Source organism: Chanos chanos, chromosome 2 (genome assembly GCF_902362185.1).
Source record: "Chanos chanos chromosome 2, fChaCha1.1, whole genome shotgun sequence".
NCBI lineage: Eukaryota > Metazoa > Chordata > Actinopteri > Gonorynchiformes > Chanidae > Chanos > Chanos chanos.
In genome coordinates this window covers 48,517,574-48,531,482 of record NC_044496.1, presented here as the reverse complement: position 1 = coordinate 48,531,482, position 13,909 = coordinate 48,517,574, and the positions used below count along the sequence as shown (strand labels likewise).

Sequence of the window (13,909 nt, the reverse complement as noted above, 5' to 3'; positions counted from 1 at the left end):
GCAGTGAGCTCATGAATGTACGCATGCGTACTTTGGGCATGTGAGCACGTGAATGTTTTAGTGTGTGTGTTTTTGTGTGTGTGTGTATGTGTGTGTGTGTGTGTGTGTGTGTCTGTGCATCTGTGTGTGTGTGCATCCACGTGTGTCTGTTTGTATGTGCCTACGTCTGTGTACGTGTCTCCTTAATCAGTCTTGACACGGTATGGCCAGCAGACTCCTGCAGGTGTAATCTGCTGGCCTGAGCACAGGGAGCTGTGCTTCCTATGTGCTATTTCTGGCTCTTACATGCCTCTAACCTGATAACACAGTACACCCTGCATACCTGACACTCATTTAGACATCCTGTTGGAGATCTGCTATCAAGGAGCACTCAGCTGTCACTCTGTCTCTTTCTCTCTTTGTCTCTGCATGGGTGTGTGCCTGTGCATGCATGCATGCATGCGTGTGTGTGTGTGTGTGTGTGTGTGTGTGCGTGTTAGTTGTTTCAACAGAAAAAAGTCTATGTCTGTGGTGTAATCCCCTGGCTGTGATAAAAGTGGTAACATGACATGAAAATGTGAAAACCATGTAAATGCTAGTAATGGTGTTTATTTTGTTAAAAAAAAAAAAAAAAAGCTATCAGATTTATTGTTAGCGATGATTAGAGCTCATTTCATTACCTGAGGTAATTATCACTAAAATATGCTCAGAAGAAGCCATTGTTATAAGTTTTCATTTTGAAAAGGAACAGGCTGAATTTGTGTTCAATTATTCATCATAAGCAATGCCAAAATAGCATGCTTCTCTTTCAAAAGATTTGAAACAATACTGCCATCGTAAAACAGTCAGGAGAGTGGCCACAAATTTGCAGTGTCATTGTGACTCACATTTCTCACCGGTTATGTTTTTTTCTTATCATAAAAAGACTACATTGGTAGATGGCATTAATAGAATATTGCTTGGCTGACTTATATTTAGCCCTCCTTGTTTCAAATACTTGCATAGCACACAGCATATGCCAGCACGTGTGTCCTTAAACAGAGCCTCGCTCCAGTCTTTCCTCTCTGTCTCACAGAGGCACAAAAATAGGCCATGGGCCAGTTATTCTGCATATAAACAGACAGCAGCTCCAGAAGCCCAGCCTGGATGTCAGCCCAAGGCTTAGGTGTGTTGCATGACGATATTCAAATGAATCATTGTGCTTTACTGTAACGTAATTAGCAACCATTGGAGCTAAAACAGCCTGTATAAAAGAGTAAAACAATATCACCTCTCTCTCTCTCTCTCTCTCCCTCTCTCTCTCTCTCTCTCTCTCTCTCTCTGTCTGTCCTTCTTTTTTTCCTCCACTGTTTCCTCCAACCACACATAGGCAGTGTTCCAGAATTTTCACATTACTAATTTAAGTCTGGTTTACTTTGCTCTAGATTTTTTTTTTTTTTTTTTTTTTTACTGTTGAGTTGTCTGTGACCCAAAAGCCCAGAGGGTTGGAAGACTCAGTCAGGTGGTAAGAGATTGAAAATAGCCTGTCTCTGTCAGTTAAACATCCTTTTGGGAGATCTGTGCACCCAGAGCATTCCAAAAGGACAAGCACTTGCACAAACAACGCACTTAACAGTTGTAACCATTAAATTTAAATGATCACTGGTATATCAAACTACACATTTCTGTTCATAGTAGTGACAATATGCTACATTTTCAAGTTGAAAGAGTCACATGCACACTTGTGGGTAGGACATTCATTCAGGGAAACAAAACTTTCATTGTGTCCTTTCACTGTGGGTGTGTTGCCCCTTACTGCACAGTACTGTGTGCGATTGTGCATCCTCTGGTACTGTGAGTCCTCTGTCAACTACCCGGCCAAAGCACGGCCACTCACATGGCACAAGCGCTCAGTCACATGGCCTGAGCATGTGCCACCGTTCAGTACCAGACAACACACACCAGACCTCAACCTTTCCTCACCCAAAGTTAGGCAATGGATAGAGAGAGATAGAGAAAGGGAAAGGAGGAGGAAATAGATGTCACATTCGCAGCTGAGCTCCATGGTCATCCTCTCAGCTTTCTCTGTGCAGGCATCAACTTGGCCATAAGCGATTTCAGAGGGGAGGGGGGGGCAGAGAGAGAGAGAGAGAGAGAGAGAGAGAGAGTGACATTGAGAGAGGAGGAGGGGAAGGAGGGGCCCACTCCCAGCTGTTTCAGTGCTGCGCACATGGTTTATTGCACTGCAGAGAGCACTGTACCATCCCTCCTGTGTATCCTTTCTTCTCTCATCTGTCCAGTCTGAAAGTGACAGGCTTGGAAAGTGTACTGTTAGTAGCAAGGGGTCAGATGGGCTGCTTACAATCTGAAAGGCTTAAGCTGGAGGGGGAGGCTCTGAGATCTGTGAGTTTGTCACATGAAACATACTGAATGAACATCCCAGCTTTGAATACCAAACATGTGAGGAATGCTGGGGGTTTTTTGTTTGTTTGTTTTGTTTGGTTTTTTTTAAGCTAAATTTGAGCAGAAGCCAAAAACCCAGAACCCTTAATTTGACATGTCATTGTAATATGTCCCTTGTATCATTTGGCTGCCAGCACATGCATACTTGCCTCTTGGGCTTGCTCTGCCTACATGCTTCACTAACTATGGTTTCATTCACGCTGTTGCCATGGAGAGACCAAATATCAAAGGCCTGTATTTGAGCTATGCTTTGCACTAAGATGTGAGGAGAGAGACAGATAGCACTATGAAGAAATAAACATAATTTAACAAATATCAGTCATTCATTCCTAATGTTATCTAAATGCCATACATTCTAAAGGACCGAATCTAGAGTGACTTCCAGAAGAAACTGCATGTAGCCTTCCTACCAGAATCATGATCATAGATTGATCTAATTGAAACCTTCAAGTAATGAATGAATATTTGATCAAAAGTCTGGCATGAGAAAGAGATATGTGTGATCAAACTGAAAGTGTCCTATAAGAGCTTTTAAAAAATAAGATCACTTAAAGTAATGTTTGATAATGTGACTGATGAAGCAGTCTTTTATTTTCCATATTGTGTACCTGAACAGCCTAAAGGCTATATTTGACATTTTGTTGAGTGACCTTGTGCCAGAGATCTTGTGACAGAAATAGAGACCACAAACGGTCATTCGGTTTCCGGCCAGTTCCTTTCTCAGAAATGTTGCAGTGAATGTTGTCAGTGATGCATGTGTTTTAATGAGAGGCAGTATCATATATTCCTGATCCTTTTTTTTTTTGTAGATGCTTTCCTTGTATTTATGGCTATAAAATGCCATGAATGAATAGAAGACAGATTAGAGGAACTGATAAATGCATAAATTTAATGATTTGGTAAAAGCCCATTTATTTCAACGCTTCAAGCACTGCCAGTCTGCATATAATATTTTCATGTGGCAGTAAAAGACAATGAGGATCAGTATTACTCTAGAGCATTTTTTTTCAAATGTAACTTTACGACAAAGAGGGTAATAATGAGATGTATCTGAAATGGTCTGTAAGTTAGTTTTCTGACCTCCTATATCAAAAAACGGATGTCGTTTCTGTTGGCTTTTTTGTAATAATCATTCTCTGTCAGCAGCGGGAGAAATTCATAGGAACTGTGCTCATGAAAATTCTTGTTCCCTGTTCTGTTGAAAATCAGGCTTTTCTAGTCTAAAACATGCAAGGTTCAGCAACTGTCAGTTACAAAACTACATTAATCAGCTCCTGTCCCCAGGTTCCCTGGTTGCACCCTTTTGAGCTATAACCACATTGACAGACAGAGATCATGCACACAGGGTGTGGCACTACAAAATGCATGGGGTTGTGGGGTGGGAATCTGGTGAGACAAAAACACTTTTGGATGTCCTTGTTTTGATTTCATATGTGGTTTCATAGCAAGATTGAAACACCTCGTGCAGATGAATGCAGATTTGAAGATTGTAATGCTGCTCTGCTGGAGAATAAAGCAATAGAGGAAGACAGTTTGTACTCTGTGTCCTAACCAACCAAAATGCGATGCAAGTCTAATTTTTTTTCTTTGCTAATGCTGCAGAGAAAATTGAGTGATTTTGATCTGGCCCAGGCAAGAATAATCAAGCTGTAAAGCTCGATTACAGGCTGAAAATAGCAGCGGCTTATTTTAATGAGATTTCAGTCTGCAGTGTGCACCAGTGTGCATCTCTGCACAAGACAGTCTCTCAGAGGTCTTTTTACCATCATAGGAAAGAAATACTGATACTCAAAATCTACCAATACTAGACTATTGGACTGAGAAAATACATTTAAATGAAAAGAGAAGCATACAAATCCTCAGTTCCTGTCTCTGCAGGCTGTACGGAACATGTTTCACAACTACGTCTGGTTGTTGGGGCATGTGAGACTAGTCTTTTCAAAGATCATTTGCATCTTAGTACACACGCTGCATAACAATGTGTATAACGCCTCAGCTTGTCTCATATTCAAGTAAAAGACAATTACCATCACTGAAATCAAAGAGGATAAATCTAAGAAACAGGGGAAGTCTTTTATGTAGAGGCTGAGACATGTATTTCTATCCTTGTAAAAGCCTTAAAATGAATGGAAAATCCCCATGATTGCAATGCTGTATCTTGCATGACTTTTTCAAAATGTGAATTAAACAAAGTTTAAAATGTGAGCTCAGCAAAGTTTCATACACTACACAGCACAATGCAACGATGCTAATTTTCAGCCTTTTACAATCACTGGAGAGACTGACATACTTTGAATGCAGGTCTTGAAACGAGCTTTAAACGGGTGTGGTGTTATAACCAATGTCCAATTAAATGGCACTCATGTGTGAAATTGGGCGGGGTGGGTTATGCATTGAGGCGGGGTTTAAACCGGAAGTATGCTCAGACTGGTAGCTCAGCTGTCAGACTATCTTGGGCTATGAGGAGACTACAAGAGCAATAAGGAAACCCCAGAAAATCCATAATCTACATAATACTTGAAGGCAAGATATTAAACTATGAATACGACAGATAAATACTATTAGGTGAACAATAGTTTTTAAAAAAACAAACCGGAGATGACGCATTTTAGAGTGCAACAGCTGTCTTTATGTGCTAGTGCTAAAAATGATGCGGTGTGTCATTAAGCAACCAGAACACGAACGTCGTCCTTATTAGTGTTATCCGAGTTTCCCAAGACATCAGGGACACGCATTGGTGGACGTAACGAAATCTGACCGCAAGACCTTTTTACGGACGCATCGAAACTTGAAAACGTTTTGAGTCAACAGCATATTCCACCCAGAAATTGGCAAATTATAGAATAAAACAGACTGACTTTAAAAGGGCTTGGACCGAACGAGAAACTACCCTTGTCGCACATACGCCGGAGACGTCATCAACATTTTCCTGTATTTAAATGGTCGAGACCGAGGAGGTGGTCATTGCTGAAAAGAAGAAAATCGGTAGGTGATCACATCTTTATGAACAAATTGGAAGCACCCATGCATAAGTGCGTAGCTTGACCAAACACACATTCTCAATTATTTGATGAGGGAGGGTTCTGTGGTTAGCTGTTTGTCTTACTGCAACAATTGTTGGATTTATAGCATTTAATCGTGTCGTTTTCGTTTCCTTAAGTGATTTGACTGCTTGTTTGCATGGAATACATTACAGGGCACGTCATGTGTCTTTGGAGAAATTAGATTGCGATAGGTGGTTAGCTGTGTAGATGGATTTATTCCCTCGAGGTGGGAAATCCATGAATAACTGTCATACTTTGTGTCTCTCTTTTGCTGTTCAAGGTGTATAAAAGAAACTGAGGAAAATACTAGCAAGTGAATATATTCCGGATTAAGCTTTATAAATGGGGGATTACGGGTTTGGAGTCTTGGTTAAAAACAACAGTGCCAACAAGCCAGTCTTCCCAGTAAGAATTCATCCACACCTGCAACATCCCACTCATCATCAAACAGCCCCTTCAAGTCCTCCTCCATTTATCAATAACAACACAGCTACCAATGGTGGAGGAGCAGGATCTGCTTGGCTTTTTCCATCTGGAACAACCCACTCTAACATGCAAGATGAAATTTTGGAGTCAGAGAAGTCCAAGGCCCAGCAGCAACAGGATGTTCCAGATATACAAGAGAAACAGCCACTCTCTCCATCAGGCCACCAGGAACCACCAGGGATCATATCAGAACTAGAAGGCACTCTCCCTGAGGACAGCCAGCTGGAGAAGGCAACCATGGAAAATGGGAGTGGTAAGGAGAGCCTGCGTCTGGAATCTCCTGTGCTATCAGGGTTTGACTACCAAGAGACACCTGGAATAGGGACTCTGGCACAGTCTGGCAGTTCATCTTCATCTTCGCTCACTAGCTTCAACACTTGGTCTCCTGCTATTCCAGCCAATCCCTCTACCATGATCGAGGAGGTGGGCTTCTTCAGCCAGGCTGCCACAACTAACAATGGACCGCCACCAATGCTATTCCAGAACATCTCTCATCATACTAGTCCAGGTTTTGGAGGAAGCTTTTCTCATCAGATTGGGCCTCTCTCACAGCACCATCCTCCCCCTCACCCTCACTTCCAGCATCCCCAGCATCAGCAGCACCGCAGGTCTCCAGCCAGCCCCCACCCACCACCTTTCTCACACCGCAATGCTCCCTTTAACCAGCTGCCACATCTGGGGAATACTTTGAGCAAGCCTCCGTCCCCATGGGGTAGCTATCAAAGCCCCTCCTCCACACCTTCCTCCAGCTCCTGGAGTCAAAGTGGAGGTTATGGAGGCTGGGGTGGCTCTCAGGGACGAGAGTACCGCCGGGGGCTGAATGGCGGGATGACGACCCTTAACTCCATCTCCCCTCTGAAGAAGTCTTTCCTGAACAATCAGAACCCTTTGCAGAAGTACCCCCGCAGCAATGCAGCTTTTAACTCTAAACCTTGGATGGAGGACAACATCAACCGTAATGACAGCATTTTTCCATTTCAGGTAAAGATTGGCAAAATATCAGTATACATTTGAGCAACATTCCTTAGTTTGGTATCATAGTGACACAGCAGAATATTCAGCAGTCCAATGTGTATTTTAAATGGAGAAGTCTCTCTAATTTGATTGAGCCTAATGATTAAACAGCTTAATGGTGAAATGATGAAACAAAATACTTTTGTTTGTGTGTACCATAACTGTGTGAATATGGAATCGTATAGTTAGCTGTGGTGTGCGCTTCATCACTTAGGCCTAATCTGATTATGACAAGGGTTTCCTGTGGCCTCGTTTGATGGATGTGTTAGATCAAAGCCCAGATGAGTAATATGGCTGTACTGCTCCGTTTCTGCAAGCTGTACATGTTATTTGATATAAAAAGATACAGGCAGTGAGTCAGTATAGAGGGAAATGGAAAGATTGTTCCATGTCCTCTGTTAAACTCACATCATGACAAAATAATTATTGGTAATTCCCAAATTTGATATGGAAAAATACTGAGGACTTTTGCAAGGTCAGTTTATAGCCCCTTCTTTATTGATTCTCTGCTCCTTTCTCGTATTGCTAAGGACAAGTTGTAGGAAATGTGTGTCCTGAAGAACACGTTTGCATGTCATTGAAATACCCTAGTTTTATCAGGTCTGCTATCATACTGTGTAGAATTTGAATGTGGTTTTGTGTGCCAATCTTCCTTGGTCAGAAATGTCTTAACTCTAATACCTAATTGTCTGCTTGAAGTCCATCCCCTAGCTGTTGTTCTACTCTGAAGTCTCGACTTGTTTTCAAGTCTTCTCCTTCAAGTGAATATTTAGCCTACTGTTATACGCTCACTTATATTCGCTCAGATTAAGTTGTTATTTGAACCCAGTGCTAACACTGAAAACACTCACTGTTATTTTCACATGCTTGCTTAGGGCTCCCCTCAACACAGTTTCTAGCCTAATTCCAAGAACAGACTGTGTATTGTGTCGAAAAGGTTCTTTTTGCCCTTACTGCAGGCCGGGAGTACTAACTCTCTTTCCCACCAGTGCTAAGGATTGCATGATAATAGCTTGCTCCAAAGAAATGCACAAGTTATGTGTTGATATTGCAATAAATCTAGCCTTTCCTCACAATTAATTAACAATTAATTGATTGTCTGGTTCTGTTGAAGCCCTCTGGTTGAAGTCCTTGTTACACAAGGGTTTGTTTCTTTGTTTCTTTAATGATGCCATTATTTATCTCAGTTCATAGGGGAGAATGATTTTTTTTGTGTGTGTGTGGAAGAAGAATTCATATACATATAAGATAAATGTGAATGCAAAAACAGTAAAGTTTCCTGGAGCTGCATGACATCTGAGATAAGCTGTCTCATATATATTCTCCCCACACTGCTGCGTTTTTGTTCGGAAGTCGGAACCCCAAGCTTCATAATGGTTCTTTCCTGTCTTTTAGCAGGAGCGCAGCCGGTCCTTAGATGGGTTCAGCATGCATTCTCTGGAGAACTCTCTGATTGACATCATGAGAGCTGAGCAGGATTCCTTGAAAGGTACAGTCTACATCCAGACCCATTTTGCACTAAGTCTAAATGTCAGTGTTGGGGAGTACACAATAATAAATTCTCAAAGAACCAGTTGTCTTATATTCTCTTCTGAGTTCTGTATATTTAGAATAAGGCCTAAAACTGTTTATGGCATGACTTCAGTAGATATGACTAATGAACAAGTTTGGCAATTTGGCAATTGGTCTTTGTTGTTTGACATTTACAGATAATGCTCCTTATGATGTACTCATCCTAATATGTGCATGTAGAGTGGCTTCCTTCAAAATGTGTTAAGATTATTGTTCATAATTGCTTTGACCATATCAAATTATAGCCACACTCCTTTGATCCTTTTTGTGCTTCTCAAGAATTATATGCTTTAAATTGTCACATCATAGCCAGGCTACATTTTTGAAAGTTTTATGTAAATTATAATCATCTTGAGTTTACTCTAAATTACTTGGCTCTGCTGATATGCCTGGAGGGCACTGACTCTTCAGTTCACCTGATAGGGAAGTGCCCTGACATGAGCTAAGCATGTGTAAGTCTTTCCTCAGTACAAATCTTCCATTTCCACGTTCAGAACTAGTATGCACATACAGATAAGTCATAGTTTTCCATGTTACATGACTGCACAAACAAGGAACTTTGTGATCAGTGCTCAGCAGTCAAAGTGTAAGTCCATATAGACGTTATTTCATGATATTTTTTGATGTTAAGTTTGGGGTTAGTCAAGGATCTTACTTCATTAGAGCCTCAACTGAAAACAGTTTACTGGCAGAGAGCTGTCAGCTTTAGGAGTTCTGGATCCCCTAGAGGAAACTCATAAATGCCCTTTTGAAGTTGAATACAACTGTGGCGTCCTTTAAAGTGTATTCTGGCCCAATGAAAAATAGTGAATGGTGCAAAGCTCCCTATATTTACTCTTAGGCTCGCTGAGACCAGTGTATTCTTTTTTGTCATATTTTTCAGAAAGACTGAAGTTGAAGTAGTTGGAAAGCCAGAAGTAACGCAGAGTGCCTGGTTTATAACGTTTTTTTGTTGTTTTTTTTAAACAAAGTATAATCATCTAACGTGTGATCTGACCTTTTTACCAAACCTGACATGATGTCCCCACTCTTTTTTCCCCCACACAACCACAGGTCGTTTTGGCTTTCCTCATCCTCCAGGGGATGGAGCTTTGTCTGTAAACGGTATGTGAGATCTCACACTATTCTGTGTGCACGGCATACACAGTAACCATACCTTGAACCTTAAAGAGTTGACTGTTTTTACACATGAAATCGAACACCCTTGCTGTTGACGATAGCAGGCCATGTCTGATTTTTCATGAAGTTATTCTATTTTATTTCACACGCAGCAAGGAATTATGGCAGGCGAAGAGGTAAAATTTCCTGAAGTGTTCCACGTGTTGTTATCTTGTCCTTGTGGTTGTTACTGTTTAAGGAGCATCTTGTATTGTCCTGCATCTTCTGTCTTTAATGTGGAATCATTGTTTTTGTCATCAACTACATTCTTCTTGTCTTAGGTCTTTTGTATTTTTGCCTGATTATTCAAACAATATATATAATGTGCTATGGATGCAAGCCATCCATGGCGTGACTAAAACAATTCAACTAGAAGTTCTATAGAAGAGAGCCTTCCTATCAGTGTAAACCATGCTATGTGCCCTAATGGTAATGGCTAATGGTGTTTGTTCACCAGGTCATTCATCCCTGTTCCCTATGGAAGATGATAGGAGCTTTGGGGAGGAGGAAAGGTCAGAGCAGAGCCTGAGTGGACTTGGTTCCCCTCACTGTTTCCCCCACCAGAATGGGGAACGTATTGAGCGTTACTCTCGTAAGGTCTTCGTTGGGGGTCTCCCTCCAGATATCGATGAAGGTATTTAGTGGTGAATAAACCCAACATTCAACATACAAAGCCATTACATTTATCTGACTGTATCTTTTGATCTTAAGATTTAGTTGCAAAGCCAGTGCAACACTGTATTGCATTCTTGTGTTGAATAGACATAAGAGAAGAGAATTTGATATTGACATTTTAAGCAGCATTTTATTTTTCAACACATAAGTCTTGCCTTTTTAACTTTTATAATTGTCCTCTTCCAGATGAGATCACTGCCAGTTTCCGTCGATTTGGACACTTGTTTGTAGACTGGCCTCACAAAGCAGAGAGCAAGTCTTACTTTCCACCCAAAGGTGAATGTCAGAAAGCAGTAGTAATTCTTAAAAAATAAATTCCACATTACTGATGATGAACATACATAAACAGACCATAAGCCATATCTAAATGCATAAAACATTTGCTTTCTTCATAGTCTTACCTTGCTTACAAGCAAACTGCACATAGGGTATTGTTGCTAGAAGATGGCAGCATGTCTTTCGAAAAGCGGTCTAGTATACCTGTTGTGTGGTACACCATACCTATCACATTTCTACTTCTCCAGGATATGCTTTCCTCCTGTTCCAAGACGAGAGCTCTGTTCAGGCCCTGATTGACGCCTGTATAGAGGAAGATGGAAAGCTGTACCTGTGTGTGTCCAGCCCTACAATTAAAGACAAGCCAGTAAGATGCATGCACGGGGCCTAACGTCTGAAGTACCTGTGTGATTATTTTTATCCTCCAGTGCAGATCATGAAAGAGGGGGAGGCGTTGCTGCAGCGGTAGCCCTCCTTTAAAGTAGGTGCTGTTAAATATAAACCTGAGACATCTCTCCTGCTGGAACCTCATTCCATCTACCCACATGCTGCACCCATGACCAACTTTTTGTGAAAGTGCAGCCAAACGGAAAAATAAATGGATTGAGATTAATGTTCTATTCCATATCCGCTTAGGTTCAGATCCGTCCTTGGAATCTTAATGACAGTGACTTTGTGATGGATGGCTCCCAACCCCTCGATCCCAGGAAGACCATCTTTGTGGGGGGAGTTCCACGACCTCTGCGAGCAGGTAGCGTGTTTTCAACACATCTAGAAAAGGGAGAGAAAAGGTCAAAAAGGTTGTCTGTTATTTGGATTCAGGCTAGGATTCAACTAACACATGCAAATATAATCCCTAATTAGTCAGTGTAATTACCGACAGGTTTATTCAGTGAAAGCATAAAAGGATAAAGAACGCATTCATTCAAGAGTACAGTTGGACAACTGCCGGTAATCGCTGTACACTGTATTTAGTGCTATAATCGTTCCCATACTGTGTATGACTCATTTGCCTGAAGTCTGTCTCTTGTGTTTGATGTTTTTACCACACTGTAGTGTTTATACATGTATGTTGTGTGTGTGTGTGTGTGTATATGTGCCTTGTGACAGTGGAACTGGCAATGATCATGGACAGACTGTATGGGGGTGTGTGTTATGCTGGCATTGACACGGATCCAGAGCTGAAGTACCCAAAGGGAGCCGGACGGGTGGCCTTCTCCAACCAGCAGAGCTACATTGCTGCCATCAGCGCTCGGTTTGTGCAGCTGCAGCATGGAGAGATCGATAAACGGGTGAGGGGTGGTGCAAGGACAAGCACTGCACTGCATGGAAGATGCACACTGACACACACTGAAACACAGGCACTATGGAAGTCAGAATGCTCAATAAGCCTATTTTTCTTTCTTTTTTTTTTAAAAAACCACCCACAATGCTTATTTCAGCCAGTGTTTAGTATTGTTTTATCTGATACCCCTCTGATTTCTGTTATGCTGAATACTGTTATATTAATGTTCCATTACTGAGTCTTGTTTTAACTATGCTTTTTTTTTTGTACCATGCAATACCGAGCAATTTTTCATGTGTCCAGGTGGAAGTGAAGCCATATGTTCTGGATGACCAGCTATGTGACGAGTGTCAGGGTACCAGATGCGGGGGCAAGTTTGCCCCCTTCTTCTGTGCCAACGTCACATGTCTCCAGTACTATTGTGAATATTGCTGGGCAGCCATTCATTCCCGTGCTGGCAGGGAGTTCCACAAGCCTCTAGTCAAGGAGGGAGGAGATCGCCCCCGCCATATCTCCTTCCGTTGGAACTAACTCACCACGGAGGGCCTTTAGGCCATGCTGCTCACATACCTGCACTTTTCCTTTTGCTGGTTCCTTTTTAGTTTTTTTTTAAAAGTCTATAATTCTATTTATTTTAAGTTTTTAATTTTTTCTCTTTTTTTTTTTTTTTTGGCAGACGTTCATGCTAAGAGAGATAGTGTAATCCCAGTTTTGTGTTTAAAAATCTAAGTTGGTGCGCATGAAAAACTTGAATGCAGTAGATTTATAAAAAAAAAAAAAAAATTGATGTTTTGCCTGATGACGATAAATTCAGTTTTTTTTTTCTTCCCTGCTGGCTGATAAGCTTCATCTATTTGTTGTGATGAACCATACTTAGACCTACTTTACATTCAATTGAACCTCAAGTTGAGAACTCCTGTGGGAGGGAGAATAAGGCTAATTCAGAGGTGCACGTCTGTGTTCACTGTAGCATGAAGGTATTGCCTAATTGCACAGAGCCTAAGCTATAGTGGTTGCATTAAAAAAACAAAACAAAACAAAACAGGGATGGCAGTGACTCATACAAACAGTCTATGAAGTGTTCCTAATAATTTTCTGACATAACAAAATATATTATAACATGCATGAATCAGTGAAATTCAACCATCAGTTAGAAAAACAAACAGAACTAGATTGCTATTCTTTAACAGAGGCTGGACAACAGGAGTACCATCCCACCTGTTTTTGATAGACAAGTCCAGTGCTTGGATCTTTGCCATTCAGGCCCCATATGTCAGTGTATTTTCCTCAGAGTTCTTAATACATACCACGTGACGTACACGTACTTGAATTGCTCTCAGTGTTGGCTGCCTGAATGTGAGTGTCTCTGCGGAAACACGATGACTACATGTTTTAGTAACCTCAAGTGAAGATGGCTGCGCACAGTGATGGAAAGCAATCTCATTAGATTGTCATTAATCTAATTCTTTTTAGGTTTATATCTGACCGGTCTAGCTGACACTCTCCAAGGATGAACTGGACAAACCAAAGATAGGCCTTCGAATGATCAATGGCAGTCCTGACTTTTGTGAAGACATAGAAAATGATCCTAATCAATGGGGAGTGACATAGTTCAGAGGTTCAGTTTAAACACACACATTCACACGTGCACAGGTGCGCACACACACACACACACACACGGACAAAATAGCCTAGATATGATTGTGTTTATAAGATTATTCTTGTGATGGTTATAGCAGTAATGTTTGCTCACTTGTCAGGGATTCGTGGCAAAAACTTAACTATATAAAAATATTGTTGTACTAATGATAAAATAATGATTACCCTTGTATTGTACTGATAGTGTTCTATTGCATGGTTTTTGCCATGACATTCTTGGTGTTCTGATTTTAGTAGCTGAGCACATTTCAAAGATTTTGCAGTCACAGAAAAAAAACAAATATTATTTTATACATGGTCTGCTAATTTTTGTACACTG

The 13,909-nt window shown here is 41.1% G+C and overlaps 1 protein-coding gene across 4 annotated transcripts; it reads left to right on the top strand.

Moving 5' to 3' along the window:
* Positions 1–5,807: 5,807 nt before the first annotated feature.
* cpeb4a (cytoplasmic polyadenylation element binding protein 4a) lies at positions 5,808–12,462 on the top strand. 4 transcript variants are annotated; one of them, XM_030765748.1, is made up of 10 exons: positions 5,808–6,932; positions 8,364–8,454; positions 9,591–9,641; positions 9,809–9,832; positions 10,153–10,329; positions 10,557–10,646; positions 10,895–11,013; positions 11,283–11,397; positions 11,757–11,938; positions 12,235–12,462. In XM_030765748.1, exons 1-10 carry the CDS (start codon positions 5,808–5,810, stop codon positions 12,460–12,462), a joined length of 2,202 nt encoding a protein of 733 aa, XP_030621608.1. The 4 variants fall into 4 exon arrangements, with proteins under 4 accessions (XP_030621608.1, XP_030621609.1, XP_030621607.1 ...); XM_030765749.1 differs by lacking the exon at positions 9,591–9,641; XM_030765747.1 differs by lacking the exon at positions 9,809–9,832.
* Positions 12,463–13,909: the final 1,447 nt, after the last annotated feature.

Bases quoted from the DNA above. Each gene is read 5' to 3' on its own strand.
- cpeb4a (XM_030765748.1), top strand. From the start codon at position 5,808: ATGGGGGATTACGGGTTTGGAGTCTTGGTTAAAAACAACAGTGCCAAC. The intron at 6,933-8,363 runs GTAAAGATTGGC...GTCTTTTAGCAG, and splicing joins ACAGCATTTTTCCATTTCAG to GAGCGCAGCCGGTCCTTAGA. The intron at 9,833-10,152 runs GTAAAATTTCCT...TTTGTTCACCAG, and splicing joins GAATTATGGCAGGCGAAGAG to GTCATTCATCCCTGTTCCCT.